This window comes from Stegastes partitus, unplaced genomic scaffold (assembly GCF_000690725.1).
Source record: "Stegastes partitus isolate 25-593 unplaced genomic scaffold, Stegastes_partitus-1.0.2 Scaffold13, whole genome shotgun sequence".
Taxonomy (NCBI): Eukaryota; Metazoa; Chordata; class Actinopteri; family Pomacentridae; genus Stegastes; species Stegastes partitus.
Genome location: NW_007577744.1, coordinates 110,356 through 129,411, shown reverse-complemented (window position 1 = coordinate 129,411; position 19,056 = coordinate 110,356). Strand labels below are relative to the sequence as shown.

The 19,056-nt window shown below is 41.7% G+C and overlaps 1 protein-coding gene across 1 annotated transcript in view; it reads right to left on the bottom strand.

The window, feature by feature from the left end:
• trpm3 (transient receptor potential cation channel, subfamily M, member 3) overlaps window positions 1-19,056 on the bottom strand; it is a 109,222-nt gene that overhangs the window by 25,449 nt on the left and 64,717 nt on the right. The window contains exons 9-12 of the mRNA XM_008288355.1: window positions 7,073-7,145; window positions 1,868-1,968; window positions 1,401-1,535; window positions 1,252-1,302 (exon numbers count right to left, since the gene is read on the bottom strand). Of these exons, the coding sequence (XP_008286577.1) occupies window positions 1,252-1,302; window positions 1,401-1,535; window positions 1,868-1,968; window positions 7,073-7,145 (360 nt within the window). The remainder of the gene's footprint in view (window positions 1-1,251; window positions 1,303-1,400; window positions 1,536-1,867; window positions 1,969-7,072; window positions 7,146-19,056) is intronic.

Below are 19,056 nucleotides of genomic sequence, written 5' to 3'. Positions count from 1 at the left end.
TAGCACAACACCTGCGATTTGAATCAAAATAATAACTGCCAATTGCTGACAGTGTGGTCCGACAAACTTCAGAGAATGATGAGAAGGAAAGGAAACGGAGATGACATGAAGCCTCTACCTGAGGGATAGCAGTTAAATCTAATTAGCATCATACCATGATACAAGGAACACAGACACTCAGCTACACTACCGCCACTACGTACAGCTCTGCAAAAAGAAGATGGTAATGTTATGCCATGCAATACAGTGTGTGTTGGGCATGTTAGTGAAATGGCGTAGCGAAATTGCATGTATTGGAAGCTGCATATTCTTTCTACACCAACATGAGATTAGAGTTGTGTTTAAAGACAGGGAGGAGGTAAAGTAGGGATGATTAGAGCTTCTTCAGCCACTCTCAGAGGACCATGCGGCATTACTGTAATCAGTAACATGCTAATTAATGAACACCTCTCGATACTAATGGTGATGTTGCTGACCTCTCCATCATCTCTGAACAGTGGGATCACTACTAATTGGAGCATGGACATGTGCTGAATGTAAAATCTGGGTTGTTGTCTTGTATCATCAGTGATCATCAAAGCACTAGAGGAGATGTGTAGCAAAATATAGAGAATACTGCAATGTTTTGAAATTTTTTGCAGCCACAACCTATAATGAGAGACAATTCCACTGGTTCATCATCTCGGTTGTGATGCAAAAAAAAAAAAAAAAAAAAAGCCTGTTTCATGTCAGGGATTGTGCAGTATCACTATTGCAAGAATCAGCCAATACTCTATGTAAAGAAGACCACACTAAGCAACGATGTTAGTAATACAAACTGCGTCTACTTCGTCAGCCTCACAGCATTTCCACTGTGGCCTCACTTTGCTCGAATTCAAGTTCTGTGTATAAAACAATATTTAATACATGTAGTGTTTTGTTTGCCATGCTGGTGTGTGCCTTAGAGAAAGAACAGAGTAAATTGCTGAAAAGTCATGAAAGGGATGAGAGTCGTGCACAGCTCTAACACAGCCACTGCAGCCCGCAACTCCAGCTGAAAGAGAAAAGCCGGCCTCTATTTGCAGTTACCAGCAACTAGGGCTACCAAAATGTAGATACACAAATCGATGCAAACAGAGTAACAGCACACACCACAAAAAAAAAGCAACTGAAACTCTAATGTAGTCAAACATGTCTTCTTTAATAAACAGCATTCCCATACAGTGTGCCCGAACAGCCACAGAGCTAAGGGGACGGCATTGATGGTCATACCTTTTTGACATCTCTGACGAGGTGGTACAGCGTGTTCGATGGTCCGTGTCGCTGTTGAAAAAAAAAAAAAGGAAAGAAAAAAAAAAAATGATACAACAGGCATTTAGAAAAATCCATGTTGTCACCACGGTATGTTTGCTTGTTATTACCGTGTTGTAGAGCTCCTCCAGTCTGGAAAGCGTGAGGAAACGGTGCATGCTGACTCCATTTTCAATCAGCAGCTTGACAAAGTCCACTCTGTCCAGAACTAAGGCATCCAGCATCGCCTGCTCCAGGGAACCGACCTGAGGCACATAGAAAAAAGAAGGCATATAATACACAGAATGTACGACAAGAGAACTGCATAGAACTGTTTTCCTAATCATTTTACTTCAAAACATTCTGAGCAGCATTTTTTGTTTGCTCCATCAGTGATTATTATTATCTACAAAAGTAACTGCACAATTCAAAACTGAGGCACAGTGCCAAAACAATTCTGTGCTAAAAGACCCTTTTAAACAAGGCAGTCCATAACATCAGCGAGAATGCAGTGAGAATAAACCAGCTGTGTGAATTCAATAAATACTGCTGCTACTGCAGTGTGTATATTCTAGTTTTTACTGTATATGCTTCTTACAGGCCACTGCTGTCCGTAGATGAAGATCTGACTGCGTGCGATGTCCACTCTGTTCCACGCTAGAGCCAAACTCAGCTGGTCCGGGGCTGAAGCATTGGCACCTGGTATGGGTCAGTAGGGATAATAAAGTTTCACCTTAGCCTCACAATAATCATCTCTGTTGTCATTTTTGTATTTACGGTAGTCAGAATCAGTGTATCCCTGATTGTGAGATATGTATACGATGGTGTTTTGGTTGCAGCTTTTTCGATTGTTTTAAACCAAACTGTCTGTATTTGTACTTTCAGCATTTGTTAGTTTTAATATGATTTGTACTCCATTATAGAGGGATTACATAGGCTAACGACAGGCACTTCCTCTACTGCAGCAACATGGCATAGAGCAGCAGCTTCATCTAACTTGGGGCTCCGTGGATCAGTGCTCTGCTGATGATCTGTGTCACCCTGTCAACTGAGACCATGTCTGCTCTGCTGCTGCCTTTGGCTGTGACTGTTATGTGTGTCTGCCGAGAAGAAGATGTTTTTGCATCAGTGAGCGACAGCTTAGCTTTTGTTCTTTTGATGTATCACTTAATTTAAGCCTCCCTGCATAAAATGTGGACTACAACAATGTTCCCTTGATTTTCTGTGTTTGTGAGAATCATTTTCTAGTACTCTGGTCCTCCAGTAACATCAGCATATCTGTACTGTAATTTAGAAGAAGAGCTCCAGCATAAGACAAGACATGAAAATCAAACAAACCAAGAAAAAACATTCATTGAATCTGAAAACAAAAGCACAAATATGGAAAGAAAAGCAGTGGATGGCGTGAGGAAATAAAGTCACGTCTCTCATCACTGTGACAGCTTTGCTTCGTCTCATTGCTATTTGGTAAAGGACAGATTGGCAGATGGAAATCTGGTGAGATATTCACAACCAGCAACAACAAGTCAAAGATTTTCTAAACAAAACACTTGATGGGCGTCCTGGGGGCCGAATGACTGAGATGAATACTGTATACTGTAATCACTATGTGGCTTGGTTCTATCCAAGGACATTTGTTCTCTGTCATTTCCTCTCTCTCTCTCGTCTCTCTTGTTTTCTGTGTCCGTGCCAACTGTGCATTACAGAATGAAAGCAGAAATGCCAAAAACAAGCAAAAGAAAATAAACCCTGTCATCACATTTCCATGCATCTTTAAAGTCCCTCTCCAGTCATTGATCAAACCCATTAAAACACGTCTCTGTTATGAAAAAGCTCTTCTTGCCTTCAAATTAGGATTTAGATATAATTCTACACCATAGGTTTTTTTTTCCTCTAGAATGTGTAGATCAATTAAATCCCTGCCTCTGTCCACCCACTCTCCCTCACTCGCTGCAGATCAGCACACCAGCTCATCAAAGACTCTGGTAAAACACTGTAGATGCAACACAGTGGCAATGTGTAATATTGGAGTAATTCATGTCTGAATATCAGAAGTACACTGCATTTGCAAGCAGGAAATGCTCAGCCATGCCGTTGACTGATTATTTCACTCATGATGTGTCTTCTAGCATATAGAAAACACCATATGGGGATGTTAACAGTGGCAAAAACCTGTTTTTCACCAGAGAAGCCTCTTTAAAATATTTTTAGAAATGACCCTGCAAATGTAACAAGATAATACTAACAGATTATCCAGTGTGAAACAGCTTCTTTGTAATGTGTTACAAAAAGCACTTCTCGCGTTTAAACTTTCACAGTCAGTCTGTTGGAGGTTATTTGTAGCTGTTTTACTTTTGCACTGACACACTTCAGTCACTGTTGACTTGTGAGATCTAAGCAGAGTCTGCTGTCGGCATTAATAATTTACAAGAGCAACTGCAAAGAGAAGAAATGAGAAAAATAAGGAGGCAGTTTAAAAATCCACTGTGAGGCAAAGTACAATGATAATCCCCTCAGTGTAAATAAGACCCTGTCTTTTTTAATATGCACAACACAGTGCTCTGTCTCTTACTTAAAGGCCTGTACAGAATTACTGGAGCTTAATGGTGGGAGTTCAGTTCCACTAATAAGATGCAGCGGCCACTAATAAGTGCTTTACTGGAGATACGTGTATATTAAAAGGCGGGGTGGTCCTGCTTTATCAAAAGGGGCTGTGACTTCACTCTGTCTGCCTGCAGGGAGGTTGAACTGAAGCCAACTTGCTTTATGTACCCAGTCTAGAGGATATTGACTACCTTAGACGGCAGACCATCAATTACTCCCGACTGCGCTCTCTCCCACCGTGAGTCTTTAGCTGCTGCTTCCTTCCTGCTCCGTCTTATCCCACTTCTCTTATTCCCTCGCATTCTCTCGCACAAGCTCACAATCATCGCTTCCAGTCTTTTTTTTTTTTCCCCTACTCTTACTCTGCACTCCACACAGCGTATTCCTCACTCTTCTGTGTTTTGTTAAGCTTCAGGCAGTAGCTTAGTTCTTTGGGCGAAGGAGTCTAATCCAGTGTTTTAAAAAGCTGCAGGCAGGATGTGATTGAAATCATTTTCCACTAAAAGCCTTAACACTTCTCATTCACTCCGTTGCATGTAAAATTACCATAATGCTGTTGACCAGAAAGCATTTTGGGCCCCTTTTCTTTGTGTTTTCATGTTTAAATTTCAGATTTCCTACTTTTCTTTTCCTCTCCGTCCCCCCCCAACTGTCTGTTTCTTTGATTTTAATTATTTCCTTCAGTCATTTATTTGAATACCATTTCTACCACAATGTGAAGAGAAATTATTAAAAAAGGATATAACAAGGTGAGCATAAACGAGGGCCAGATCAATAAACGGCATCAACAGAATGCATGAGTGAGAAATGGATACGCAAAGAAAGCAATAGAGCTAGAGGCGGAGATGAAGATAAAAATCAGGGGGTGATGCATGGGCCATGTACCCTGACTGTTGCACATAAATTATTTGACAGAGGCTCGTCTTTCGCTAGTCTAGTTTGGTCTTTTCTTTCCTCTCTGTGGACTACAATCATTCTCTAAGGAACAATTCCTGAGATAGTCAATCATATGCTCTGAATTGCCAAGCAGTCCCCCAGGGCTCACTGTTTCTTTGTACACATGCCTGAGTCTGTGCCATCTCTGTTCACATGCATAGAGATGTGTGTGTGTGTGTGTGTGTGTGTGTGTGTGTGTGTGTGTGAGAAAGTTGTGTGCTCCAGTTGGCCGCACTCCTTGAAGAAGCAAGAGCAACCATGATCAATACAAGCTACTGAACAACCAATCGAAAGTATGGATCCAGGACTCCTGTGTGTGTGTAGAGGGGCGGGTATGGGAAACAGTGAAGTGGGAAACGGGGCAGAAGAGAGGCAACTGTGGAGGCTTCGTGTAATTGCTGTGTCTACACTTGACAAATTTTCAATTTTGTAACCCAATTTGATCCAATTCACTGTATTTATTGGTAAATGCATAACAATTTGTTACAGCATATGGATTGCAAGCTTTTGCTAACTGCTCGCCAATGAGTCAAAATGTTATGAGCACTCAGTTAAAGTAAGGAGGACTGAGCAGGTATAAAGACCTGAACATCTTTATAAATGGCCAAACCCTGCTATGGACAGACGACTGGGTTAGAGGATGTTCAGAATAGAATGGTTAGTGAGGTGTTCCTGAGCTGTAGTGCTGCAAAGAGGGACTTATACTTTGCAAGTGTTATTATCCTGGTACCAGATACCATAGAACACTTTCAGAAGTCTTGTACGATCCACGTTTCAGAGCATTTCTAGCATCACAGCAGCATATGATGCAATGATTTGACTCACCGCTGCATCGCCCTGTATATTTTACTGTGCCATGCCCCAGGTGTGTGTCATACTGATGCCATGCTGACTGATTATTATGTATGTTGTGGTTTGATATGCAGAGGGAGAACCCAAAAAAGATATGAGCCTTAAAATTACCATTTGCTCATCTCACTGAAACAGTTCCTGAGACAGTCAATCTTAGACTCTGAATTGCTAGGCAGTCTCTGAGTGCTCACTGTTCCTCTGTTCACACAATATTTCCCCTGAATGGCTGAGTAAGATGAGACCTGTAAACCTCTAGATACACATAAAGATGAGTTACTTCAAGCTTGGACGGTGCAACATGAGTCACAATGCACATTCTTGGTTAGTTGTGAGAAATTAAAAGCTCAGGCGGCACAACAGCGTAGATGTTAAATCCATGTTGCAAAACGTTTATTGTCCTCATGAGAAATTAACAACTTAAACTGAAATATATTCTTCTAAAGAGACGGCACAAAGGAGACAGCTCTTTTCATAATTCATTGGGGATGGCAAGCGTCTTCCTGTAATTATTTGTCTCTGGTCACAGAGTTAATGAGCAGCTGTGTTCATGCTAATTGATGATTCTACAGGTGTTATTTTTATCTCGGGTTTTTATTAGCATACCAAGTTAGACACTGGAACTCTGCCTGAGACAGCTTTAACGCTGTAGCTGGTAGGCGACTAGAGCCGCCTCACATTTGAAGGAATAATTTACCGGCTACACGTGTAGATCAATACCACTCTCACGTCTGTACAATAAAGATGTAGCTCGAGCCAGCGTTCAGTTGACTTAGCAGAGAGGATGAAAACAGCTCGTGCAACTGTGCCCAAATGTAATGAAAGCACTTGAAACGCTTACTTGTTTGTTTGTTTACTCTGTGTAAAGACTAGAGTGGAAATATAGTATCATTGGTGGTTATGCCTTGGAGCAATTGGAAAAAAAAAAAACATATAGCAAGCTAAAAAGCATGAACATTTTCCCTAGCCTTAAACTACACATACAGAGGACTTTAGAATGATGCCCATCAGTGTCTTTTACACTAAATAAGAAATTGTTTTTGATAAACTATGTAAAATCAGTACCATCAAGACAATATTGCCAGTTTGCTTTGGAGTCTTCCACCCCAGGTGATAAAAAATTATTATAATGGAGCATTAAGAGAGAAAAAAACAAGCCTGGATTTCTACATTTTATTCCTCAGCTAAGAACCATGAAAATAAAAACTTGTCTGCTTTGAACACACACCTAAACTGGGACAGTGAGAGGAATACTTTCTGCAACAGCATCCTCTTTTTATGTACAGAAACTTCCCAATAACAACATTCCTTGAGGGCTGCAGTGAAACAGAAGCTGCGTACTGTACACTTATGCTACAGCACACATACACACACACACACACAGACACACACACACATAAATGCACACACCCACCTTTAAGTAATGCAGTGAGGATGGCAAGGTCAATGTCCTGATGACCCTCCGACCCCATCCGGAAAACTGTTATCTGAGAGACAATGAGAAAGAGATAGACACAGAGAGAAAGACAGACATGAGGATACAAAAGTGAGTGTGTCTGTGAGGAGTGATGCTTCTTTTTTTTTTTTTTTTTCTACACAAGCAAAACTGTTTGAAAGTGAATTTACTCTTGAGTCATTCTATTGTTGCTGGAGTGAATGTATCAAGGCTTACAGCATAAAAAAATTCAGTCACATCCTGAGTAGGAGTGCTCTCATTTGCTGGATTAAACTGCTTCACTAAAAACACTGCAGCTGAGGTGCACAGAGGAGGAAAGAGAGAAGTACAGAGGAATCGCTCTCATGTACTGTACTGTATCCTCCCTCTAGACTCTCTTCTGTCCTCTCTTGTCTCTTGTGTAGAGAACATCACAAAATCACATACATCTTGTTCCTCGGAGGGAGGGAACGGAGGGATTTGTTGAGAAGGCAACTAAGGAGAACAGTAAAAGCATGGCAAAAGGGAGAGATCAAACGAATATGAACTACTGGTGCTCTCCATGAGCTCTCCATGAGCACCAGTAGTGGACCATTCTGTTTTCTCCTTTACTGTGTCTAACAGCTTTCGGATTAGGCTTTAAGGAAACATTTTACTCTAAGGGCAGTTTAGGTCCACAGCTGTGTAGTCTGACAGGTCTTCCAGCTGCATATTTTATATCTTGGGATAGATGAACTCATGGTGCGACGGATGAAAGCAGAAGTCAGATGAGAGGAAAATCTGCCTTTTCTGAAAAATTTTTAAGTCATATGTGACGTGCATGCGTGCATGCACTGAGGTTAACGTGTGTGAGCACACGTGCTCATGTGTGTGCATGTGTGAAGGGCACCTTGTGGGAGCTGTGTACGGGAGAACGTGTGTTCTGAATGCCTGATGAGCCATTCCTCTAATCCTTACAACCACCCATCCATCTCCTCCCACCTCCCTCCCTGCAGCCCATCTCCCTTCCCATCTCCCCCCGCTAAATGGCTTCATTTCGAGGAGCTCCGGGAATCTGCAGGCAAGCTTTGCTGCTACTGTTGCTGCTGCTTCCCTTGAGGCTATGCTGCAATGTTGCAGGCTAACCCTCCTTGTTCTCACTTTATACCTCTCTCTTTTCACACAGGCTAAATGTACAAAAATAATTCAATTTACATTGATGATTTACAGTAGCTGCTGTGCTGGCTCATTCATCATCTGCACGGCATATGCTGATGACATGTTGTCTCCTCCCTGAGAGGGCTATGAGCAATGAAACATCATATAGTCTGAGACCTGTGTTAAACATTACAAACGCAATCACTAATGAGGGCAGCACTGAAATGTGTGTGTGCTCCTGTGTTTGCCGTGGTCACATGCCTGTCTAATCAAAGGGTCTTTCTCCAGGTAGCACAGGAGCACAATGAGACGTGAAGGTATCGATTAGGATCTTCTTAACCGGGGACACCAACGAGTCGTGCAGTGTGCAATTTCATTAGCTTCTCTCCGTTGTGTTACGCTACAGTGTGTGTCTGCATGTGTTTTAATAGTGTGGTCAGTGGCTAGATTATTATTTGCAAAAATGCATCTATGCCTTCACTCTAATAGATACCAACCACACATTTAGGGAGCCATCTGTTGGACACACATTACTATGGTCTAACTAAGTGAGTGAGTATGTATTTCAGAGAGTCTCTTTCACAGAGTGATTATGGCCGTCTGTGCTCTAATGTGGTGACTTTAAAGGTCAAACTATATGTATGCAAAGCTGGGATCTCCTAACAAGATCACGTCGAGAAATTAGATTAGATGAACAACTGAAGAGAAAGAGGGTCAAAGAGGAAGAGCGCAGTACCCACAATTTTAAAGGAATGTTCATATGCACATCTAATGTCACTCAATCAGTGCAGATTTGTGTTCTGACCATTTGTCCGTTATACCCTGTGGCTATTATTATAGTGGAGTGGAGAGTTCTCCTACACACATATTCCCTTGCACACATATACACACAGGATTCTTGGCTTCCTTCAGGACTAAGATGGATTAGGGTGCGATAGATGAAAGATGATTATGGAAGACGCTCACCATCGTTTCTACCTCTCTACCTTTTACCTCCACTCCTCCCACTGGCATGTTACGCCACACACACACACACACACACACACTCCGTGCATCGTTTGTCTACTTCCTCACTACTTCTTTGCCCCTCTTCACTTCCTCCAATTACACCCCCAAGGTGACCCTGTGGATATGTGCTACCTGTTATCATAGAGCCTCTACAGCTCAGAAGGCTGAGCAACATCTCCTCTGTGACAATGCAAGGTTGCTACTTAATCTCAACAATCCCCATAGAGAGTTATCAATAAGTGCGCGCCAAAGGTAAATAGAAAGCTTCTCTCTCGTCTATTTTTATCACCTGGTACATGAAAAGGTGTTGTCAAGTACTTACTGAGAGCAAACAAGTTTAGCGCAGTGGAAGACACAGCTCAGTGTTTATTTTTTTCCTTTTTTCTCATAGCATAAACTCACCCATCTGTTGTACATTCCAGCTGTCTTTTGACAAGAATAGAGGACAGAAGGGAACGATAAGAGGAGGGAGGTGAGCGGAGGCAGGGATTGGTAGGATAGACATGAAGCAGCAGCAGCAGGAGGACGAAGTGTTTGCAAAGCAAATAGAAGACAGAAGGAAGGAGATTCACTGACGGCAAACTGAAGATGGATATATATATATAAAGAAAGAGGAAAAAAGCTGCGCTATCTCTCTCAGTGTGGCTGGGCTCTGTCGAAGGATTCCCCCTTCTTCAGAGGCACTAAGCTACATGCTTAGAGGATCAGAAAAATGCTCTTCACACTCCAGCGAGCCGAGCTGATTGCAAAACATTCATCTTCATTTAATAGGCAAAGACCCCACTCATGCTAGTACATGTTCATACAAGACACATGGCACAAGCATTACTTGGATCACATGCAGCTTTCGTACACTGCTACAGTCCACACATCCTCTTCTGAAGCCTATACATTAACAAAAGCAGAAGCTCAGATCTGGTAAATCTCTGCTAATGGTTTCATCTGTGAGAATTTCTGCGTAAAATATTTAGATGTGTATTTATTTCAGAGATAAACTGTTAGCTGGCAGCCCTCCGCACAGCCACAACAGAGGAAAGAGGGAAATAAGTTTCTCTGTTCATGAAATTTTAAACTGATAAACTGCTCTGCTGATGATCACCCAAGGAATTGTCTTTCTCTCTGTTGTCTTTTTTTGTGGCTCAAACTCTCCATTGTACCTCATTTTCCCATTTTTCATTCAACCAAACCACATTTAAAAAATAAATAAATGTCTCCCACCCTCGCTCTTAGCCTCCATCTGTCCCTCCCACTTTTCCTTCCTCTTTCTCTCTCATGGTCCATTTAAGTCACTCTTCCGCTCTCCTCATCGTCCTCCTACTCGTTCTTAGTTTTTCTTGTCAGGAAGGTGGAGGAACATTGTGGGCTAGTGGTTCCTCCTCAATATTTAATCCGAATTAAACATATAAGGACGATTCTACATTCAATTATTTATGCCAGGCTTGGAGATACCAGGACAGTCATGGTGCAGCCCCCCTCACAGAGGAAGAGCAGGAGGGGGAGGAAGAAAACATCAGTATTCTTTAAATGAGACACTGGATTCACGCTTTTTTTTTTTTTTTGGCAAAAACAAGCCAAGTGACAACAGGTTGTGATCATAATAAAAGGTGTTGATTCTCAGTTTGTTTGACATTCACATGAAATTGTTTCACCTTTATTGTAGGTTATAAAAGAAGCACGATAAATGATATGCATAAATATAAAAGCTAATCACCCTTATTATCCAGACAAACTGAAATAATGTGGCATATGCTGTCTTTTAGAATTCTCTTTGATTTCAGTAATATAATTTTTTATCACTATGCTTCATACATCATTTGTCACCTCTGTGTAAAACTCAAGAGTCTGCACATAACCACAGTCAAAGGGCTCCGATGTGCTCAGGATGCAAGCTGAATTAAAAAAGAAAAAAAAACCTAAGCGTGTATTAAAAAAACTGCAATCAGGTATGTTACACTTGTGCTCTCCGCTCTCTACGTCTGATGGAAACAAATAACAGTCACGTTAAGTTGATGTGCTGGCTTGCTGTACATTTCTCTCTGTTCTGTCTCTCCCGCTAACCTAGCTGGGCACGGCATGTCTCGATCCGTCTGCGTCTTGCTTGTTTGCAGCCACTTCCAGGGCTTTGTTCTGTGACTTTGTGCCTGACAAAAGTGACAGTGAAATTCAGCTATTTATTTTTTGACAAACACGAGCGGACAATAGAGTTAACGCCAATCAGCTATAACATTAAAACCACCAGCAGGTGAAGTGAAGAACATTGCTCACCTTGTTACAGTGGCAACTGTCACGGTATGGGATGTATTGTATGAGGCAGCAAGTACACAGTCAATTGTTGAAGCTGATGAGCAGAAAGCACGAAAAATACAAAACAGAAGGATGTAAGTGACTCTGACAAGAACCAAATTGTGATCGCTAGACGACTGGGTCAGAGCATCTCCAAAAAAATAGGTCTTGTGGGAAGTCCGGGGCTCATTGAAGTGCATGGTAAGCAAAGGCTGTGTAGCTCGATCACACAGAAGAACAAAAACCTCAATGCTGGCTGTACCAGAAAGGTTTCAGAACACACAGTGCATCACAGTTTGCTGAATATGGGGTTGAATAGCTGCAGGCTAGTCAAAGAGCCCACACTGACCCCCATCCACAGTCGACAGACAGCACCTGCAACGGGCATGTGTGTCGTTTTCATGGAGAAAAGATGGCAGCATGATGTAGAAGGGGAGCTGGTGGAGGCAGTGTGATGCTCTGGGCAATGTTCTGCTGGGAAATCTTGGGTCCTGGCATTCGTGTTGATGTTACTTTGGCTCGTATTACATATCTAATCATTGCTGCAGACCACATACACCCCTTCATAGCGATGATATCCCCTGCGGTATGATGACATCAGCCTCGTTCAACAGGATTAGTGCCACACAAAAACTGTTCATGAATGAGTTTTGAAACATGACAAAGAGTTTAAGGTGTGGAGTCGGCCCTCAAATTCCCCAGATCTCAGTCCAATCGAGCATCTGTGAGACGTGCTGGAAAAACAAGTATGGTCTACGGAGACCCTTCCTCGCAACTTACTGGACTTAAGGGATCTGCTGCTAACGTCTTTGTGCCGGATAACACTCGATATCTTCAGAGGTGTTGCAGAGTGAATGTCTTAATTGGTCAGAGCTGTTTTGGCCGTATAAAGTGGATCTACAGATATCAAGGCAGGTGATTTTAATGTTGTGACTCACCGGTGCATACACTGCAGCTTAGGAAACCATAAAAACGTTGCGAGCAAACGTGTTCATATGTGCATGCTAGAAATGAAACTCGTGCTTCCCAGCAGCAACCTCTGTGGCAACCAGTCTAGACAATATAGCAATGATGGCACTCTTCTTAGGCAAATGTAGTTTTAAAAGACAATGAAAAACAATAAACTGACATTGACTCTTGATTAGATATTGAATTTAAACATTGACTAACTGGGCAAACCCACAGTAGGCAGATCTCCCAGTAAGCAATAACCATCAAGCATTCAGTCAAGCCGCAGTATAAATAGTATTTTGTGCTTGAAAATGCATTTAATGAAATCTAGGGGAACCACTTTGAATGGCCTGATGCATCACAACAGTACTGTACTTATTCTTCGACAGATGGAGTTCATTTCTTTAAAGAAAAAAGACTGTATTGCGTCTCCCTTGGCACAATTTTGCTTGGGTCCCCAGGGATGTTAGGTCCGGTACTGCACATTAGTCATTGATTAGCTTTGGAATTATTTCCCTTCTGTTCTCTTCCAACATAGACCCTAACAATCTAGCATCTACCAGAACAGATTTTTTTATTGGGAAATGAGCTTGCAACACTCCAAATAAAGGGACAAAGCAGATATTTGGAAGTATTGTTTGAAGCTGCAACTCTCCGTTTTATAATTTTGTGCCCTAGAAAAACCACAGCAACTTAACGCTATGATTACACATGATAAAACTCATCATGCAGCATCTTGAATTGGCAATGTAACAGCAGAAAACGGCTAGGAGGCTTGAATAATACTGCGTGTTCCACTTCTGGTAAAACAAAGATAAAACACAGATGGTACATAAATACATATAAATTTTAGCGTGTAGACATAAAGAATTGCAGGTTTAATGCCTCTTTATAGAAAGCATAAACAGCCCTGAGAATGGTAAACAAAGCAGGAGCAACAAGGAAATAAGTGAAGCACAAAATGTCTACATGAATAAACCAACATCCTGAAAATAGGAGAAAAGCAAGACACAGCCTTTCTTTAGTCGTCCTCCTTCTCTTCACTTGGCCCCTTAAGTGGAAACACACACACACACACACACAGACACACACACACTTACACACACACGCATGCACGCACGCACACACACGCATGCACGCACACGCATGCACACACACACAGACACGCATGCACACACAGTGTCTTCCCTCTCATACATTATCCCAGTCAGTCACCTTTAGTCCATCTCTTTTCCTCCAACTCTTTGGCTTTGCTGCCGCAGAGCCCAAAAAAAATGGAAGCACAGGCGCTCTGGCACAGGGACAAAGAGACACACACTCTCATTCTCTCTCTCACACACTTACCCCTTTCAGACTGATGCACTGACTCAGGATAAACCTGCATTTGCTGCCACTGTGAATGAGTCAACACATATTATCTGACCTGGTTTTGTGACCTGGCTTCTCACCTGGGTGCTAAAACAACAAGGCTTTGGTGTGCAAGCATCAACCCATGGAGTTAGTTCACTGAAGGACACGCTGGACAGTCTGTTCACCATGTAACACCACATTTGAACTTTTCTAACCTTGCTGTGCAAGCGGTGGGCACACACAAGTTAGGAGTCTGGTGCTGCAGACACCATATGGTGAAACAGGTAAGAGGGGCTCAAAAAAATATATGTTCACCTCAGTCTTAGAGGATGTGTGCTGTAGCTACTTTTATCTAGCAGCGCTGAAATATTTAAAATCCACAAGCTTAAGCAGCTTAATCTGACCATGCAGCAAGTAAATGATTTGATCATTTGTGCAACTTTTGTGCATGTTATATGGAGCAGGTAAAAAAAAAAAAAAAGCTCAAATTTTGTGACAGTAAATGATTTCACTGATGGGCTTTGCTAAATCTTTTTTGTTTTACCCATTAGAACCTGAAGCAACATGTATGTTTCTACATGTGTGTTGAAAGGCGCGTCTTAGGTCTTAATAGATTAATAAAACTGAGTAATCTTAACAACGCTCTACTGGAAACTGTCTCTTTTGCTCATTCTCGCCATGTGTTTTTCCTCTCCAGTATGTCCCCTCCAGTCTCACGCTCACATACGCTCCACACTCAGGGCTCTCTGACACAGTGTCTGTACAAGGTGAAACATGAGCAGCATGTTAGCGGAGCAGCAGCAGCAGCAGAAGCTCTCGTGCTCTGTATGTGTCTACACTAGATGTGTTCAGACACAGTATTGACTTGTATGTCAGTTACAGTTTGAACAATGCACAATCCTTGTAGCTGTGTGTGCACAACACGGGAAAATAGACTCGAAGAGTAAAACTGCCTTTAAGATCAAGTTAACACCAAGTTAAACGCGAGCAGTTAGGCCATCTGTGCAGACAGCTGGACTGATTAACATGGGAGAGTATCTGTTCTGACAGATGTGCACGAGGTGGACAACAGAAAGACGCAGCTGAAACGCTTTCTGTGCAGACGTGCCGTGAGTGCGAGCTGGAGCCGATAGCCCATGTGATGCGCATTAGCCTGATGAATCGGAGGGTGCAGAAATCACCTCAGTAAGAACAGGGACGGAAATAATTGTTCACTTGGCAGAGCTGGTTCTTTCACTACAATGATTTGTTCTTTTAATCGTTCAGTTGTTCACTCTGCTACTTACTGCAGGCAACTGGCTCACCACGACTTTATATCATCCAGTTCAGCTGTTTCTGGTCTCCAGTGATCCCACCTTCTTTCTCTCAGTCATTGTTCAGCGCCCTCGGTGCCCCTTCATCCCTCAACATTCATCCCAGCTCCCTGCTCAGCTACAATTATGTCCCCATAGTGTCAGAAACTTTGTTTATTTTCACACCACGGATATCTGTTTCACAAACGGGCCTCTTTTTCCCACCCTTAATTAAATCCTTCATAATCTTATAATCATACACACTCCCATAGACAGGAAAAAATCATCAAAATAGATCAAACCTATTAATTTCTTAAGCAACATTTCTCACTCTAATAACACATTGTTGTGCTTGGACGTAACCTGTACAGCAGCCAACAAAAGCATAACAACACAACAAAGCAATGCTCCTCACAATAATAATGAAATAATAGATTTTAAAAAAAAAATAGCCTAATTTGCAAAACCCACACAGGCAGTGAGAAATTAGATATTAAGCTTCCCTCTGCGGCTCTTCACTGGGAATGTATTTTAGTTATTAATTAATTTAGCCTCTTCTGTATTGTCTCAAGTTTAAGGTTAGATTGTACGTTAGCATTAGATTGGTCACTGCTTAATCGTTGCTGCTTACAGCTCAGTCTCTTCTTCCTGCCCAGTTGCGACTTCCAGTCTCATCAGTCAATCTCATCAGTCTCGGTCACTCAGTCAGTCAGTGAACAAATGATCAGGGGAGTTTGGATCGGACTGTCCTCGCTCTGGCTCAGTCAGTCAATACAAGCAGGGGGACGGCACGACATTGTCGACATGCTGCTTTCTCACTGGCCATTTAGTGAAATGTGAAACGAGGTGTGACTTGATTGAGTAGACCAGACTGAATTGTTCACCTAGAAGACTGAGATCCTTCGGTCATTGTAAAGATCTGTTCGGCTTGCTCAGCTGTGAATGTAGCATCACTATAAGAGAAGCAGAAAGGTGCCAGACTGCAGAGATGACACCTCTATTTCCTCCTTCTCCAATAACCATAATTAACAAATAACTTTGGATTTTTGAGACTCCCTCTGTGAAACTCTAATGACTGCAGTATGTGTCCTTTGAGAAAAGCCTGACTTTTTGTGGAAGATACACAAGTAATAGGACTGCTGCTACTGAATTATTAGAGTTTGCTATTAAAGTTTTATGTCTCTGGTAAATGTTTTATGGCAGTAAGGTTATAAACCAAACAATTTATTAGTATCCTACACACAAAACCAAGAGCTGAATCCCAAAAATAATTACCTAAAATACTGTTGGAATTACCTGCACGCTGCAATTTATGATCATGCAGAAGTATAAAATATGCAGCTTTACAAGCAAACTGTACTTTTCCACTACTTGAACTCAAAGGTAGTGTAGAGATGAGGAAGACTGTCTTTAAAAGGTAAATGTAGGTTAAATTCATTCATAAGCAACTGTCACAGTTTGGAAAGTCATGACCAAATTGATCTGAACTGCAGATATGTTATTGTCAAAGTGACGCTTGGATGTGGACTGAGAATGTTGTCAAGGCATACTTTCGGGGCTCAGTTTCAATAAGGCAGTGGTAATAATTTTGTAAGTTGAGAGAGAGGCAGCACGAGATTATCAGGGTGTTACAGCTGCTCCTGCTGAATGATTCACACCCCATTGTTCTGCTCCGGTGTATTGTGCTCAGAAGATCCATCAATGTGAGCATCAGTCTGCCACTGGAACCCCACTGAGGGTGCAATCAATCCACTTACACGCTGCGCAGCCTCAACCAAAGCTGGGATACACACAAAAATACTATGTTTACTATGTGTGTGCATGTGCTGCCGGTGTGTGGTTCATGACTCAGTGTGCTATGATTACTGTAATAAGTGAAACACAAAATTAAATGATTAAACAGGGACGACATACTGAATACCTGGTTGAGTCATTTCAAATACACCAGTCGTTGTGATTCAAGGTGAGAATTTTAACTGGAAGAAAAGAAAAAGTGTGCTTGTGTGTGTGCTACTAATTATGAATTTATTTGCAAAATGTCACTATGAGCCAGCAGCAGCAAAAGTCACTGATCTGGCAAATATTCCCTCGCTTACAAAACATGTAGTACACTATGTTCAGAGAGAGTTGGTGCGAGAGCAGTCAAGTAGTAAATAAGTTAGTGTTGCTGCAGAGCTAAGATACAGTAAAAGCTGCTCGCTGGGGTTTTTTTGTTTTGTGCATCCCAGGAAATATATATCATAATATCAAGCCAATCATGAGTGTCAGGTTGGACTTTATGCAATGCTGTGGTACTCTTTCATTCTCAACGTGTGCAGATAAACTGAACCCTGAACACAAACATAATCGTGTTTTCATTACTTCAGAGAACATTATAGAGACTCTCATTCAGTTCTGAAGGCTGAACTATCTGTCCTATCTGAGCATTATTAACCTTAGAATCACCATAGAGATATTCAGATTCATTTTGTCACGTGTTAATTTATGGGGAACTTTGGCCCTGACTGCAGGAATAAATGCTGAATACTGGAATGCCTCAACATAGAAGTTTTTCTACAATGAACACTGAATCACTACATTATACCAGCTGCTTTACTTTACCTTCAAGGTAACAGTCTTTCAGACTCCTTTGAAAACATATGTATATATATATATATATATAAGATATCTAATATTATTTGACTAACAAAATATGTGTATAGGTTAGGCTGTCACCAGTTTGGTCTACACTTGTATCTTTCTAACCATTGTCCTCAGTGGCCACCTAATATTCACAAGACTCCAGTAGGATATAGTTGGTACAGCTTGTAACAGTCATTTTGCCAAGGACATTCAGAAATGTTTGCTATTGATTTTGTACTGGTGCTATGAAGACTATCTGTTAGTAGAAGTAGTCAGATCTACCTTGTTGCTGTATGACAGCTAACGCAGCATGCTGCAGAATGGGGTGCCTCGACTTATTATTCAAGGTGAAACAAATGCTCTGGTTGTTTGTAGATCAATTTATATCAATCACAGCTGTCTTGGGTGGCGCTAAGCCCAGGATGCAGCAATGGTGCCCCTGGAATACAGTGTTGGAGAGGAACTTGTTTTGGTAGCATATGCTTGGAAAATGAAACTTTTTCTGTAGCCAGTGAGCAAACATGCAAGAAAGTCTATGTTAGTGTTGTAAACATTCTTTGTAAGTCTTCACAAAACATTCATGGAAAGAACCAACAAAGCTTGCCTTCCTGCACTTTGTCAAACCTCGGAAGGGGATTCTAACTTCCCATAGTGAAGGGGTTTTGGAAAGGGGTACCACGCAGACAGCAGAAGGGGAGGAGAATGCTGCATTAAATACACTAGCAATGGCAAACCTATAACCCCAGTCTACATCATGGGGGTCAGACTACCCTCATTACTGAAACCTAATCACACTGTAACCTAAACCACAATTTCATTTTTTATTTGATTTGTATTTCGGGGACTTGCCTTTGGTCCCCAAATGAAAGGTGAGTCCCCACAATGCAACTGTGTAAAGATATGCACACAGCAATACATGAATACACATCCCCTCTATGCACAGTGTTTAACAGCATTAACAAGAGGTTGGTTTCATGTGACTGACAGCACTCTAAAGGGACTAAAACTCCTCCCCAGGAGGAATCACACACATCCCTCTGCCCATGGGAGAAGGATGTGTGTGACCGTCTTGCTTGACAAGACGTGAGTCTTGACTTAAACACTGCCAAAGGGGCACAGACTCAAGGTGGAGGCCATTTGGTCCTGAGCGTCATCTGAATACATTTACATCTACTTAACATTGCATGTCATACATAAAAGATGTAGTAATAATTGCTTCAATGAAAGTTTCATGATGAGAACGCTTCATTTGACAAATCCATTTTGTTTTTTCTTCACATATTCTTCATTTTTGGGTTTCTTCACACAGCAGAGACATCA